The sequence below is a fragment of the Mycteria americana genome, chromosome 1 (assembly GCF_035582795.1).
Source record: "Mycteria americana isolate JAX WOST 10 ecotype Jacksonville Zoo and Gardens chromosome 1, USCA_MyAme_1.0, whole genome shotgun sequence".
Classification (NCBI taxonomy): Eukaryota; Metazoa; Chordata; class Aves; order Ciconiiformes; family Ciconiidae; genus Mycteria; species Mycteria americana.
In genome coordinates this window covers 139,024,927-139,040,954 of record NC_134365.1, presented here as the reverse complement: position 1 = coordinate 139,040,954, position 16,028 = coordinate 139,024,927, and the positions used below count along the sequence as shown (strand labels likewise).

Sequence of the window (16,028 nt, the reverse complement as noted above, 5' to 3'; positions counted from 1 at the left end):
TCTTGCGGGCTGGAAGGGCTAAAGAATGCAAATATGAATATCCTAGCAAATATAATCATGCTCTATGAACTCCATTGTTCTTGTTTCTCTAATTATTGTTCTAAATCAAGGACAGAGTTTCGGGTAATCATTTTAGACTGACCCGAATAGGCACTGCTGCTTCAAATACGTCTCTTGAGTGTAGATGTTGATATTGTTCAACAGAGGATTAAGCTGGAGTGACTAAAACAGTTGCCATCCCAGCTTTCCTGGATGTCGTGGTTTAACCCCAGCCGGCAACTAAGCCCCACACAGCCGCTCGCTCACTCCCCCCTGGTGGGATGGGGGAGAGAACTGGAAGGGTAAAAGTGAGAAAACTCGTGGGTTGAGCTAAAGACAGTTTAATAGGGAAAGCAAAAGCCACGCATGCAAGCAAAGGAAAGCAAGGAATTCATTCACTGCTTCCCATGGGCAGGCAGGTGTTCAGCCATCTCCAGGAAAGCAGGGCTCCATCACGCGTAACGGTTACTTGGGAAGACAAACGGCATCACTCCCAACATCCCCCCCTTCCCTCTTCTTCCCCCAGCTGTATATGCTGAGCATGACATCATATGGTATGGAATAGCCCTTTGGTCAGCTGGGGTCAGCTGTCCCAGCTGTGCCCCCTCCCAACTCCTTGTGCACCTGGCAGAGCATGGGAAGCTGAAAAGTCCTTGATTTAGTACAGGCACTACTTAGCAACAACTAAAACATCCCCGTGTTATCAACACTGGTTTCAGCACAAATCCAAAACATAGCCCCATACTAGCTACTATAAAGAAAATTTACTCTATCCCAGGCAAAACCAGCACACTGGACATTCCCATTCCCACGGCAAGGATGACAGAAGAACAAGCCAGCCAAAGGCTTGTGCTTAAAATGCTGAATTCAATATGCCAGTGTGCAAACACCCTCTTGCAGCATCCCTGGCAATCCCTGGGGACCACAGACAGCTAGCGGCACTGACTGTGTCAACCATCCCGGCCTAATCTGCTGAGACATGCTTGTCAACACCCGCTGAACTGAATGGGGTGACCCATGGCAAGTGACCTTGTGAGAAGATCTGGGTTTTTTTCCTGCCTTTACCACAGACTTCCTGGGCGATCCCAGATAAGTCACTTATTCCTCGGCTCTCCCTTCTGTTAAAAAATGAAAACTAGTCCCTTCACACTCCCAGCGATGTTCCAGGACCAACCTCACTCTCACAAGGGTCTGTGAAATGACTGAGTGGGTGGTGTGATTCAAACCCAAACAGTCAAGAGTGATGAAAGCTTTCCCTATTTTATTTTGTGTTAGATACCTTATCGCTGCAATCAGAGCTATTGTAGGTATTTCATAAGAAATTTACCTAGCAAAAAAATGTTGGTTGGTGGTAGCGGTGGGTATTTTTACTCCAGAATTATCGTTGCAGGTCAGAATTCTCTTAACTTAAACTTTCAAATTTGTTTCAACACTACTTTTATAAATATTTCAGCTTTCTGAATCAACTCATTGATTGTGAAGATTACATTGCTTACGTATTGTCAGCACTTGGGACTTTTAAGTATGTGTTACCACTTCCTTGTGATTACTCAGGTTGTAACCTTCCATCAAGCTGGCCTTTGTAATAGCTGCTCTTTACACTCCCTGGTCTAATTCTGGATGTGTCCAACTAAAGATGGACTCAGAATCCAGTATCCAGATACTTGTGATAAGAACACTAAATCTGACTAAATATCCCCTGCTTTGTAGAGGTGCTTTGCTATCTCTGCTGATCCTGGCTGCCCTCTCCATATGCTCAATACAACAGAGTTGCTTTCAACAGGAACAACAATCTAGAGTTTGGGATTGGGAAAATTGTTCATAGTAGGACCTGGAAATTGGGAACAGACTCAATGCTTTTTAACACAATATTCTTTATCGCCAAAAAGTGTTTAGCAAGTAGGCTAGTGTGAACATCGGCATAAAAAACCAAAAGACATATCCTTCTCCTGCTGGGTGCTTTTGTAGTATGAGGAAGGCATCAAGGGATACAACACAGGCAGAACATAGCTTACCAGTATTGCACTGAAAAATTTTTAATTTGCTGGCAAACATCAGTCACGTCTTAACCAAGTTTCTCCATCACTGCAAAGAGATAGCATTCTTAATTAATCTTGGGAAAAAAACCAACCCTAATATGAAACGCAGCAGCCCCGAAATGCAAGCACTGTCCCAGGAGGATACACAAGAGGGTGAGGCAGTTCACAAACCGTGGCAGCAACACCAAAGCCGAAGGACTAGCTAGCAAGAAGTAATGTGACCAAGCAGCATGAGCAGCTTAAATACAAACTTACCCCAGGGGCAGTTGCCTTAGCAGCTCAAACAAAGCTTGGCCACGGAAGGTCCTGCAGCTGAGAGGCAAAACCTGCAAATCTGTCCGTGCAAATGTTACTTCCCTGAGACGGGAACCCACCGCAGACGTGCCGCGGCGGATGGCGGGTCTCTGCGGAGGCAGACCCGCGGGGCAGCGCCGGCTGCTGCACGGAATAAGCTTACGGCAGCGGCCGCGCTTCGTGTCGGACGGGGCTGGGGGCCGCACCGCCCGCCGGGCTGACACGGCTTCCCCCGGGGGGACACCGTACCCGCGGGGCAGCGGCTCCCGGGCCGCAGCCCGCCCTCCTCCCGGCCGGGGCGACCCGGCGGCGCGGGGTCCCCCTTCTCCCCCGCCGCCCCGGTCCCGCGCTGCCGCCGGAGCCGCTTGCCCCGCCCGGGGGTCGCTGCCCGCCCCGTCCCGGGCGTGTGGGACGCGCAGGGCCAGCGCGGCCGGAGGCGGGCCCGCCCCGCCCCGCCAGGTTTATCAGCCCCGTCCCGCCGCCCGCCCGCGCTCCGACCCTCCCGCCCCGCTGCCGCCGCCGCCGCCGCCGCCGGGCCAGGCAGCCTCCGCCTCACCGCCGCGGGGCCGGGGCCGCCTCCCCGCCGCCGGGCGATGGTGCCGGCGCCCGGGGGTGCCCTGCTCGCCGCCCTCCTCGCCGCCGGGCTGGCCGCCGCGGGCAGGTGAGCGGGGACGAGGTGGTCGGGAGGGGGCCCGGGGAGTGCTGCCCCGCTGCTGTGTGGGGGCGCCCGGAGGGGCCCGGGCGGGCCGGGGCTGGGCGCGGGTGCTCGGCCGGCGGCTCCGCGGGCGGCCGGGCCGGGCGGCTGCGTGCGCTCCTGCCGTGAGGGCGGCTGCCGCGCTGTGCGGGTGTAAGCGGGTCCCCCCTCCTCCCGTGTCCGTGGGGCTCGCCCCGGCGGCGGCAGGTCCCCGGGGCCGCGCTGCACAGCCCGGGGCCGCTCGCCGCGGTGCGGTGTGAGAGCGGGTACCGCGGCCCCCGGCTGCGTGGTGCTGAACGCCCTTCGCGAAGCGGTGAGGGCTCGCTCGCTGGCGTGCGCGCCGCGTTCCCTGAAGGCATCGCACCAAAGCTGTGGGGCTTTTGTCCTCTGGGAAGAATGGTCACGGCAGCGCAGGAGTGAAGCTCCAGGCGGTGAGAACAGCTGCACCTCGTAGAGAAAGGTGTGAGCTGCTCGAGTCTTTGGTTTGCTTGTATAAAGAGAAATCAGCCTGCCGTGACAGTTGGTACGTTCTGCAGAGACAGGTACACTCCAGAAACGGAATGAGGTTTTGAGAGAGGATAAATCAAACTGTTTACTCCGGATTAAGCCATTCCAGCGTTCCCCCGCCCGGTTCTCCAGAAGCAAATAAAAGGCCGCAAGTGCTGCAGCAAGGGAGCAGCTAGTAAAAGGAGAATTCACAGCAACTGGGGATGAAGCCTTCAAGATGTTGTGTGGTTTATTTGTTTGGTATCAGATTTGTGAATGGGAATGTTTATGATCAACAAGTGGCAGCGTGCTGTTCCCTGTTCGCAGGGCTATCGAGTGGTCAGCTCCTCAGGAACTGGAAGTTTATAAACTCCAGACCTGCTCTTATAGAAAACACATTTGCTCTCAAAGCAGAGCTCCGTTGTTGGTAATTTCTTGATGTTGTGTATTTGCATTCCAAACACTTTGAAAGGTGTAAAACCGCAACATAAAAGCATTATCTCCTTTCAGAAGAAAGTATGGCCTGGAGTTAGCTGAAGCGGAGTGGGATGTGTTTGGTAAAAATGATGTTATTTGACAGTAAGTGGTGACACCTATGGGAAACCTACAACCTACAGAAGACTGATTGCTCTACAGCCTGTCTTGTCCAAGTTGTTGTCAGATGATGGTGGTGGCACCTCTCTTTTCTACCAAGATTGTCATTCTGCCTCTTCCATTGGGAGGAAGGGGAAAGAAGAGATTTTCAAATGTCTTGATGGAAGTCTTAGATGACAAGGGATACTAATTTAGAGGGCAAAGAAATCCTATCGGCTGTGAATACGTAGGAAGAAGGAACAGGGAAGAGTAAAAACTAGAATCAGTTTGGAAAAAATTAATTAATTATGATTATTTTTGTCTCTTAGAAGTGTCGCTTTCATACCTGGACTTTTAACTTTTCTGCTCTGAGCACTTCCTTTAAGGAGTTTGGTGGGCACATGAAGCCTTAAAGGAACTTCTGCAAGTCCAAGCTAAACTTCATTTGGTGTTTTGGGAGGGACTCGCAGCGAAGCAGGACTGTTGTCATGTTGAGTGCCTAAAACTGGCTGAAAGGATACCTAAGACACAGTTATTAAAAGATGATGGGTGGCACTTTTTTGGTTTTACTTAATACAATTATAGGTGAACTTTTTCTAGAAGGAAGTCACCTTTCAAATAAACTTGGGTACAAACAAACAAAAAACCAAAAAAACAACCAATCACCACAACACAAAACCCCTATGCTTTTATTTGGAAAAATGTTCAAATATATCTCTGCATGACATACACTCATAATAGACTTCTTAGGAATTTCTTTCAAATTGCTAAGTTGCAAGATACCGTCTTTTTCCTCCTTCAGAATATACCGGTTGATCAAAATTTTAGGTTTGGTCTTAGCTGTTTTTTGCTGGCAACAATGTCCAGAAATTTTTAAGAGGAAAATTAAAGAAAAGGGTAATATCCTGTCTTTGAGGTTAACTGGAAGCTGCTAATACAATTGAGACCTTCCTCCCCACACCCCCCCCCAGCAGCAGGCAGTTATTGTATGGGCAAGAGCTGACCAAAAGTGTCCTGTAGAGATTTTATGGAAACAGTGCACTAAATCTATTCAGCAGCTGTGTCTTGAAGAAGAAGAAGAAAAAAACCTTTACGTAAAAGCTCATAAATGTTCCTTTCCAGAGAAAACTTTAGTAAAGACAGAATATTAATAGGACCTGAAAGCAAACAACTGTATTAACTCAAACCATGCCTGACTTCTGTTACCTGGTTAAATCAGGCTTTTGAAGACTTGCTCGCTCATCCTCTGCAGCTGTTAGTGTCACGTAGCTCAGTTCAGACAGGGCTTACACCGCTCATGATCACTGGTCAGGAGAACATGACAAGTAACTTTTTTCACTGTTGGGATTTTTACTTGTTTTTATTTTAGCCGTTACTGGTAAAATGGCTGCTAATGAGGATTACAGTCCAGCACAGCTAGCAGCCCAGTTATTATATTTGAAATTTTTGACCGCCCATCAGTATACAGCCATTTTTAGTAGCTTGGATTTGGCCTAGGTCATAACTAATTCTGAGAAACTGACGCAATGTAAAACTGTTTTCTTATTTTATAGAATGAAACAACAATTTGTGGGGCAGGGGGTGGCAGGGGGGGTCTGTTGGATAAGCAAGTCCCAACATTCAGGTGTGCTTTATTCACCCTCTTTCACCAGTTATCGTAATATTTTCCTTTGCAGTTGTTTGTGTCTTGAAACTATTGGGGCTATCAGTCCTACCCTATCAGCAACCTAGCTCTGCTGGAAGATCTACCTAGCCACTTGATCAGTGGAACTTTCTGAACATGTTTTATTGTAAATACCTACGTTTTCTTTTTTAATATCAAATTAATTAAATCACTGTAAGAAGTCAAAGGTACTGTGTAGTAGTTTAAGGTCTGTCCTCACATCACACACCCAATTTCGGTTGTCTGCTGCTCACGCCACTGTAGGTATAGGCATATACCTACCTGGTCCTGGCCAGTATCTGAATGCTTTGCTCTGAATTGATCCAACCTCTTTTGGGATAGAATTCAAGATCTCCATATCACTCCAGAGAGGAATGTTTTTTTCAGCAGCAGCTGCGTAAATGGGCCATAACTTCATTCATGCCTATGTTTGTATCATTACAGGCAGCATTAGATCTCTCTCAGTTTGTGAAAGAGACTATGTATCTTAAAATTAGGTAGGAATTGTTCTCCTGGTTCTTCAGTGCTCTTCAAGACTCTCAGCCCTCCTGTGGCTGTGTTGGTACCCTTGTATCCCCCTCAGAGTACTAATGGACAGTAGCACAAGAGCAAGTGGATATAAATTGGCCTTTTTCTGAACAAGCTCTTCTCTCTCTTGTTTGGAGCTGCCTCACATGTAGTAGGAAGCAATCAAATCCCCTCTCGGCTTTTGGGTTGTTCAGCTGAAGCCAAGCTCTTCTCATCCTCTTTAGAACAGGTTTTTCATTCTTCATAGCTTTTATCATCATATATACCATATATAATTCATATTTCTTCAACATGGATGTTAAGAACTGTACACAATACAGCCTGATACGGCAGCAGTAAAACTTTCCTGGAATTTTGACTGAAAGACCTGAGGGTCCCACCTATTTTATAATGGTGCTAGTGGCTCACAGTGATCTTGTGATAGCAAATATGGCCAGCTCTTTCTTTTTGTCACCTCAGCTAAGGAGGCTCTGGCTTATTGTAGAAGTTCTTGTTATTCGTCTTCAATGTGCTTTGCTAAATGCCATCCTACTGGTGTCAGCAATTCACAGCCACATAAAATTGCTTACTTCCCTGCTGCCTGGGCACCCTGGGTGGCTCATTCTGCTACTTGTCACCTTTAGCTGACTCTCAGAGGACAGAGTTCTTCACTAGAAATGCGGAGACCACTCTTGCCACTGACCTGCACAGCAATCCGACCTGCACGGTCTACCTTCTCTTGCCTTTCTTCTTCAGTCACGTATGTAGGCTGCAGGTTCTTCAAGGCCAAGCATTTTTTGCACACTGGCAAGCCAGCGACAAGCACAGCAATCTCACTCAGGCCTCTAGGTACTCCCTGTGAAATCCTATAAGAATATCATATATGCAGGGATCAGAAGCGTCCTGTGCCTCCAGCCTGCGTAACTTCTCCCCCAGCGTCCAGGAGGGTCCGTGTGACATTCTCCCAGAAAGGATCTGCCTGCCTGAAAGGATCTCCTCTTTCTAAATTTCTTTCTTTTGCACAAAATGCTGAACTCCTGACAGCAATAGCTGAGCTGATGGCTGGTGGTTCCACACAGGTCAGGGGGACTAACCTGGCAAAACTGGTTTTCCTCCCAGATTTTGGGATCCGGGTGGGCTCTCAATGATCTAGTTGATCTTTCCCACTGCCAAAGGTAGGCTTTAACTCAGTGCTTGTTGTGGAAGTCAGAACAGGGCAGTATCTATAAAGTTCAGCTATGTTAATTTTATTTGCAGTTTTATGGAACATTTCCCAGTTTTAAGACAAGTTTGTACTGAAATCTTGTGAGATATTGTATACTTTCTAAGGACACTTTCATTATTTGATTTTGAAGCAAATTATTAAATAAAACATTACTGAATGAGTTTCTCTTCCTGTGAAAATGAGCACCTTTTGGAAAGTTATGAGATCCTGCTTCTCCAAGCTTTAGCCATTTTAACCTTCCAGGGAACTCATAGCACTATCCAGCTGCATTCAAGGGGATTTTCTGGGATGTAAGCAGAATATACATTCACTATCCAGGTGGCTTCAAGGGCACTTTCTAGCATGCAAGCAGAACATATGTTCTTTAACTTGTATACTTGCCAGTGATGTAAGCCAGCAGAATTTGGATGAACAAAATGGAAAAAGGTTATTTTATTGTCTATAAATCCAGAGGCAGGGTGCTAATTTCTAATAGACACACATCCAGGAGTCATAGCTGTTCAATACGCTTTCTCTCCTGTCTGAAGATGGGGTATACGTACTCCTGTAAACGGCATCACTGCATTGATGGCAAAGGCTGGGTGACTTCAGAACAACTTATTCCAACACTGGACTCTTTTTACTTGCCAGGTGACATGAGAACCATCTCTTCATTCAGGGTATGTCAGATACATGAACTTAGGCATTTCCTCTGAACTCCCTTCTCTTTCCAATGGTTCTGCTACTAAAGAAAATTCTGAAGTAACATCTTGTATCTTTGAAGTGTATGCATATATTTATTTTACTAGTTTGTCTTAGTGATGTTTGCAGTAATATGAGTGCAACCCTTACAGATAAGCACAGGAGGATATGTGCAAAGTACTGCTGTAAAGTGATAAAGCAACGCCTTTATTGTGCATCAGACTAAAAAATGCAAAAGTTCCTGGCCTGTTGACTTTTTTCCACTTTTTTCCCCATCATGGGGATATTTGTTGCTGTGCATTGCCCCCCTCAATACCCAAAATCAGTTACTACGAAGCTCTCTGAGATAAGGTATTTTCTGTGTCAGAAACAACACTTTGGACTCTTTGAAAAAAGTGCATTTTAAATTATGGCCTGGAAAAAGCAGTGGGGACAGAGGATTTTGGATAAAGAAGAGAATTTCATAAAGGAGACAGGCATGTGGTAATGGAGAACTTAAGTAACAGCAAGCAGAGGGAGAAAAGAACCGGGGTCACAGCACCCGTTGCAGCACAGGGTAGGTCTAGAAGACTTACACAGTTGTGGATTTCCATCAGATTTACAATTTTGGCAACTAACGTTGCAGGTTTTCCAACTCTTGCAGCTGTTGATCTGCACAGTGACTTTGAACCCCCTGGGCTTACTGGCAGATTAAATTAACGTTAATTTGTATGGTCAGGGAGTCCCGTGCAACCAGAATGCATGGGATTGTCTGCACTTACGCAATCAATTTGCACATATGCAGTGGCTATGAGCCTGCAAGTCACTAGCTTTTATGAGGCTGACTGATGTTCAGAAAGCTGCTTTTCTGTAGAATCAGTATTTCATCATCCAAAGCAATAGCGCTGTCAGGTATGGCATCATATATCCAACCCAGATTCTTCATGTGACACAAGCTGGAGCAGCCCTATTGACTTCGCTGATATTAAAAATGACTCATTCTAGCAGGGGACCTGGCTGTATTTTTTGCCTTTGCCATGTTTCTCATTAGAAATGATTTAAGTTGCACAGTTAATTTATTGCAGGTGAAACATTACCGATATCTCCCCTGTTTCTCCAACCAAATGCAACTTTGCATACCTGTCTAGGAACACCGTCGAACGCTCCAAGGTTTGGTGAAATGAAAATGCCTGACAGTGGATGAAACATGAGGGAAATGTACAAAGGAGTGTATGGAGCAATGGATCAAAGTGTGTGTGCCTGCTGGAGCTAGTGTTTATCCTTCTTTACACAGCTCGAGAGCTCGTGGGCAGCTGGTGACTGTGAGCCAGCCTGGGGTGTGTCGCTATGGTTCTAGGTTGGATTGCTGTTATGGCTGGAAAAAGAACAACAAGGGCCACTGCGAAGGTAACATTAACACTTTATGCTTGTTTCCTCTCCATGGCTGTGTACTTGGTACTAATAAAGGGATTTCATATATGTCTGCCAGAAGTTAGAGAAATAAATCTTCTGAGGAGTGAAATCTCTTAGCTCTGTGAGAGAGTGAATAAAACATGCCTGAAAGACCATCTCCTCAAAAAAGCAGAGCTTTGGGTAAACCAAACTAAAAATAACACCAAACAGTAAAATACATATTCAAAAATTCTTAGGTCCAGAAGGGACCATCTGTTCTAACCTCCTGCACAGCCTTGGTCAGTGCCTATACTGCTGCAGCTGTCAAGTAAGTGCCAAAAATGCAGTGTCTTCTAATGCTACATATGGACCCCTGAAGTGTTTTTTTTTATCGGTTGGTATCTTTTATCTTCAAAGTACACAGCCTCTGAGAACCAGGATGTTTTAACTTTCTAAATATATAAATAAAAACCAAGCAGTAAGTGCACCTGACTTGAGCTTGGGTAGCCAGCCAGCGTTCTGGCCTGCAGATCATTGGCTTAATGAAGATTTGATGACTCTTAAGAAATTTCAAATTTGTTAAAGGTCTCTAGATCCCAAGCAGAAGGTGATGTGGAATCTCTCTCTAGCTGTACTTGGGCAAAACACAACAAAGTCATAAAATACATATTTTAGGAATCTTTCTCAGATGTTGCACCTGTTGTCCCAGAGAGTTTGGCATTGTATAACTGGTGAATTTGAATAGAGGCTTAGGGTTATCCATTGCTGCAAATCAACAGACTGATGTCTAAAAGGGAAAGATGCAAAAAGTCTCTGCTTTGTATATATAGCATGACAGTTTAAAAAAGATAAAACTGATTAATACCTTTATTAATATTTATGCATTGCTTAATGGCACCTTAGTTTTGATGCAAATGAATACCTTGAAGGACAACTGGCAAATGTAACTTCGATCAGTCAGTGGAGTAACTTGTCTTGTCGTAAAGCAATAGGGTGCTTTATTAGTAAAATTCTGTTTTCATAAACTTTTAAGATTCTTCTTTGGCAGATTTCTTTAAGCCAACTATAATGTACTTCTGCATTGTAAATCCAGATCCAGTGGTGTTCTCTGCTTCAGTAATACTCAGCTGGTCTCACACTATGCCACATTGCATTCAGAGATAGGGGTAGTGTTGAAATACGCCTTAACCGGCAGAGCTAGTACATCTGAATGAATCTTTAAATGTAAGGAAGATACTTGAATGCAGCACTGTGAATTTTAGTTAAGAATTTTGCTATATAGTAACTAACACTGTGACTTTCCTATTTGCTGTTGTCTGGATAGCAGGTTAATTACACAGGGTAGCAAGATGTGCATCCTGGTGCATACTCTTCTGCTGTTTTTCCAGAGCTAGTCCTGATTTAAATGCATGTTTGGTTTGCTTTTCCTGAATAACCCTCATGTTGACAATCACATTGCCTTTAGGAGCCTTAAGCCTTATAAAAGCCAACATTTAATTTCTGACTAATGATCAGAGGGCTGAGAGTTAGAAAATTTTTACTTTTTAATGCATCCAGGCTAAGTACAGCCCTCTCAAGTCATTGTAAACCTGATGCATTTATACATATTGGGATGTGTGGTAAGGATCGTTGCCTGATCGTTTGACAGATGTGCTCTGGATGTTCCACCATGGGATGGACATGTTCCTCAGCTGTCAGTGAGGAGGTCCACGAGTGGAAAACTGCTGTAGGGTAATGTGTCTCCTGTGGCTGCAGAAGTGCTATTGCCTCTTCCCTACTCCAGCTGCCAAGCGTAGCAAGTCAAGCTGCTGGCTAGCTGCTTCTCACATAGGCTTCTTAAAAATAGGAACAGGGAAAGAGTACAAAACTAAATGTGAATCGTAAGCATGGCAGAAAAAGCATGAGGGAGAGAGCTAAAAGGAGCCCCTTCTTTTCCAGGTCTTTACAAACCTGGAAAAGCACACACTCGTGCAATTCATGCTCGTGTTACTTTTCTCCAGCAGAAATAAAGCACTGATCAGTAGCTACCATGCCCAAACTAGAGGGAGAGGTATAGAGGATGTTGACTTGTGCAACAAGCTTTTAGGCAACTAATCAGGACAAAAGTTCTCAATTAGAGTATTTCTAACTTTTTCTTTTTCTCTCTCCTTTCTCTGCCTGACTCCCCCAGCTATCTGTGGACATGGCTGCAAGTATGGCGAGTGCATGGGACCAAACAAATGCAAATGTTTCCCTGGATTTACAGGGAAAACCTGTAATCAAGGTTTGTGCACATGGGGATATTACTCCAGAAAGCAGACTGTTGATGTTCTGTCTCCTTAGCTTGTAGTAAGGATTGTGTCATCTACCAAAATAGTAAAGCAAGATATTTTCTTGTTTACATAGAAGAGCTTAGAGTTTAAGGCTCTTGCATCTCCAGCATCCCAGACAAGCTCTAAGCCTCCTTCAGCACATGGAAGTTTGTACCTATATCATGTATCTCCTGTGGGCTGATGACAAGGGCAAACTGTCATATTAATAGTCAAAGGATTAAGGCATGGAGACATTATATAGGAAATTATTAGAAGAGCCAGAAGTCAAATCCAGAACCCATGTTATTTTCTTAACTAGGAACCCATGTTACTTTCTTAACTAACCTTCTCATCAGAAAGACATGCAATTATATGCTGGACATGTAATTTCTCAAGCTGCCTGGGCTAATGCCAACTGTTTGCCTTTGCTGATTGGTATTTTTGGGAACACAGAATTTGAAGTCTTTAGGATTGCATATTCAGAAACTTTGAATGCACCACTTTCCCTCCATAAACTTCCAGTTAGACATTGAAATATTTCAGCTAACACATTGGTGACAACTCAGTTTTTTTCCTGTTCCGATATATGAGACCCCTGTGTTGGATCAGATGAAAGGAGCAGGTCGCTGTGCATGGAGAGGGGCCATCCTGTTGCGGTGCAGATGAGTGAACTGCAGCTGTGTGAGGGAAGCAGGACATAAAGGCCACATGAATGGATGGGTCTGTCCTTGCTACCTTCCTAAGCATCTGCAGCCTTTGCTTGAAAACGTTGCATTGACGTACTAAATACACTCACATTTTTCAGAGTCAAAACAACCCATTATTACACAATATCTTTCAAACAGTATGCTATAAAGCTATACTGTTAAGTATTTTAGAAAACCCCATCTTTTGCACTTTTGATGTTGCTTGCAGGGAAATAAGTCAATTCCTCAGTACCACTGGAGAGGAAAGCGAAACAGCAGCCGTGGTTGTGTGTAATAGATATGTAGGTATCACTTACAACTTCAGCCTCTAAACCCAGGAGTTTAATCTCAAAAATGATTTGGCAGCTTAAATGTTACCAAAAGGCACCAGAGAAGCCCCCAGCTTTTAGGTGTTTTCTGTGCAGTACCTCCAGCTGGGTTTGATATGCGCTCCGTACGCAAGCAGATCAGTTCTGTGCACTCAGAGTCTGAGGCTTGGTGGAAGCACTGCACAGACCTACATGTGCAAAGTGCCTGTTAGCTCCCTGGGCTGTTCTACCTTCTGAAGCATGGCCAGGAATTTTTTAGTAAAGTGGTGGCTGGCACAGGCCAGAAATGTCCCGGAGCTATTGCAATAGTATAGCCATATAGGTGGTCATGTTCCAGCAGCCAGGAATGCTCAGAGCCACTTTTAATTTACAGGTAGATGTAGCCTTGGTCTGTCCTTACAGCAGAATGCCCTGCTGAGCAAGCTCAATGTGAGCTAACTAAAATAAGAGAGATAAGGGGACTGTATTAGTCTGCCACTGAGTCTGAGCTAAATTAGCCTTATCTCCATAGGCTCTCTTTTAGAGCTGTGTATGCTATCTGTGCATGACTGTGCATTGTGCAAGATAGGTGCAGCTAAGCACTTTTGAAAATGTGTGGTCTAAGTGGAATAACTTTTGCTCCCCTCTAGTTCCTTTGTTAAGAGAGTCTTGGTTATTTAGTGGAGCCACAGTAGCACAAAAATCCTGTGTGGTTTGCAAGCTGATAAGTTTTCCTCTTTCAAACAGACCCTCCGTTTAAATAACAGAATGCAACCCTCTTTTTCTTCCCTGGACTGAGCTGTAACGAACAGTTCTGCACATGTATAACCACCACAAAGTTTATGCTTTGAATGGTCTGGAGATTTTTCTGTGGTCTGCAGGGTGCATAGGCATGAGAACAGATGCTTCTCCCATTAGAAGTGGAGCTGCACAAGCTCAGTGCTTGGAGAGTTGCATCTTTATTGAGATTATATTATTGGTAATATGTGTCGTTAAACACATGTTGAATGGGCTGCATATGCTGGTGCAACCTGTTAATGAGTTCTGTCTGTTTACTAATGAGGTTTCAAAATACAAGCAGGAGAGGTGTCAGTTCACAGAAGTCACAAGCACAGATGTTGTCCCCTTGTCATAGGACCAATACCGTTGTCAGCACTGCTCTGCCTATCCCACACAAATTCAACTTTCTAGGATTCTAGTTTTCTCCCTGTGAAGGATCGCTATTGGGAATTTGAAATTAATTTAGTTTCTGCAAAGCCTTTTAAATCCTGGATTTTGAGGAGGATTTAGGATGCTTTTATTCTCAGGATTTTGAGATTTTGGGGATTTGTCCTTTTATTCTTAAAGTCACATCATTCTTACCATATATCATATTTCATTTCTGCTACTGATAACCTTGGTGCCAATGCGTAGGTCAGAAAAAAACCCCAAATCTTCGTTTCACTTTATCTCAAGGTCATTTGCTGTTCTTACTCTCATGTTTTTGCCTTTCTAGTACAGAGGTCAACTGGAGGGCTAAAATCTCCAGCTAGAATCAGAGAAATCCAGAAACATAACTCCCAGAAAAGAGACTAACTGCAATTCTTTCCCCACCCGTCCACCTCTTCCTAACAGGCTGCCAGATGTGGCCAGAGTTTGCATTAGGTTTTCAGGTGTAGAGGTCTGTGTATGTTAGTTTTGCTAGCCGTCTTTCAGCCAGATGGTCTGCTAAACTCTCGTCTTGCAAGGGGCTGGCTCATTTTCAATCCAGGCCATTTTACTGTGGGGAATTCAAGGCATTAGGCAATATTATCCACCTATATGTATGAATATATGTATATAAACCCAGCACTCACTTCATTCCAATGACTTCTGCAGATCTGAACGAATGCGGACTGAAACCACGTCCCTGTGAACACAGATGTATGAATACACATGGCAGCTACAAGTGCTATTGTCTCAACGGGTACATGCTTATGCCAGATGGCACATGTGCAAGTAAGTAATAGAGCTGATAGGACAGGCACAGCAAAATCATCTAATCACATTTGATCCCAGCAGATTTTCTTCTTGTGATGAATGGATTTAGCTTATTCAGGACAGGGTCTTTGCCTCAGCTCTCTGGTACTGTCAGCGGCTGAAAGAGGCTTTCTATTTGGCAGTATCTGGGTAAAGTAAACTAGTTCATACTTGTATTTTGGTGTTCAGAGGGATTTTTGTCCTGCTAGAAGTACAAATCTTTGATAGCGTTACTTCAGATGAAGGACAGCTAGTATAACCTTGTTGAACAGTCCTGCCAGTTCATCTGTTGAATAAGGATGAATGAATCTATCCAAGCAAAGCACCAGTATAGACTACTTTTTACTGTGCTAAATTTCATGCCATTATTCCTTGCTTTACCTTTGTGTGTTCCCTGACTCATTTATTTTCTCTGAGTGTTGATGTGCTTCCCACACTTGTCACCAGCTTCTTGCAAACATTTGTTCACTGAGCTAAGGCTTTTCTAAACTGTATTTCTACCTATTTTCTTTGCCTTTAAGCCAGCAATGTAATGGAAAGTATTCTGCTTTCTTAGCCAACCTGACTTTTCAGACCTGAGGAAGCTTCTTATTTTTCAGTGACACTGTTTTGTTTGTAGAAAATACTTTGTTTCTTCACCTGAGCTGTTTCATACAGGTATTTTGGCTTTGAATTTCACAAAACCCTAGGTAACATGGTGACAACCCTTTCTGGAGTCCACGGGACTGAAGCAGATTTGTCCAAAGCATCATTTGGACAAGGAAGCTAATTGGTCTCAGCAGTGGAACAATCTGCTTGAGAGGTCTGTCCTAAAGCAATGGGCCTAACCGTATGGGGTGCAGCACAGTCCTTCCCGTGGATATGACAGGGCGTCAAACTCTGAAAGGCTTTGATCTCCAAACCTCGGAGACAACCGTTCACCAGGCAGGGTGTCCATCTGGCGAGTTCACTGGCAGTTTTGGGATAACTGGAAAAATACCCAGCCTTAGCAAACACTCGCAGGAGTGCAGGGTCTGCAGCTCTGGGGCAGGCAGAAAAGCCAGAGCTCCTGCTCTCTCTCTCGTGGCAGGGAGACTGAAATTGCTGCGAAAGGTGCCTGGGGCCAGAGCTTTTGGAGGGTTTCCCTTCCCTGCAGCGCAGCTCAGGGTTGTGCCTCTGTGTTACTAATCATGG

The 16,028-nt window shown here is 44.9% G+C and overlaps 1 protein-coding gene across 1 annotated transcript in view; it reads left to right on the top strand.

The window, feature by feature from the left end:
* The first annotated feature begins 2,915 nt into the window (after positions 1-2,915).
* The window catches only part of EGFL6 (EGF like domain multiple 6), a 46,300-nt gene continuing 33,187 nt past the window's right edge, over positions 2,916-16,028 (top strand). The window contains exons 1-4 of the mRNA XM_075491900.1: positions 2,916-3,033; positions 9,475-9,587; positions 11,743-11,835; positions 14,715-14,834. Coding sequence (XP_075348015.1) covers positions 2,966-3,033; positions 9,475-9,587; positions 11,743-11,835; positions 14,715-14,834 — 394 coding nt within the window. The 5' untranslated portion in view covers positions 2,916-2,965. The remainder of the gene's footprint in view (positions 3,034-9,474; positions 9,588-11,742; positions 11,836-14,714; positions 14,835-16,028) is intronic.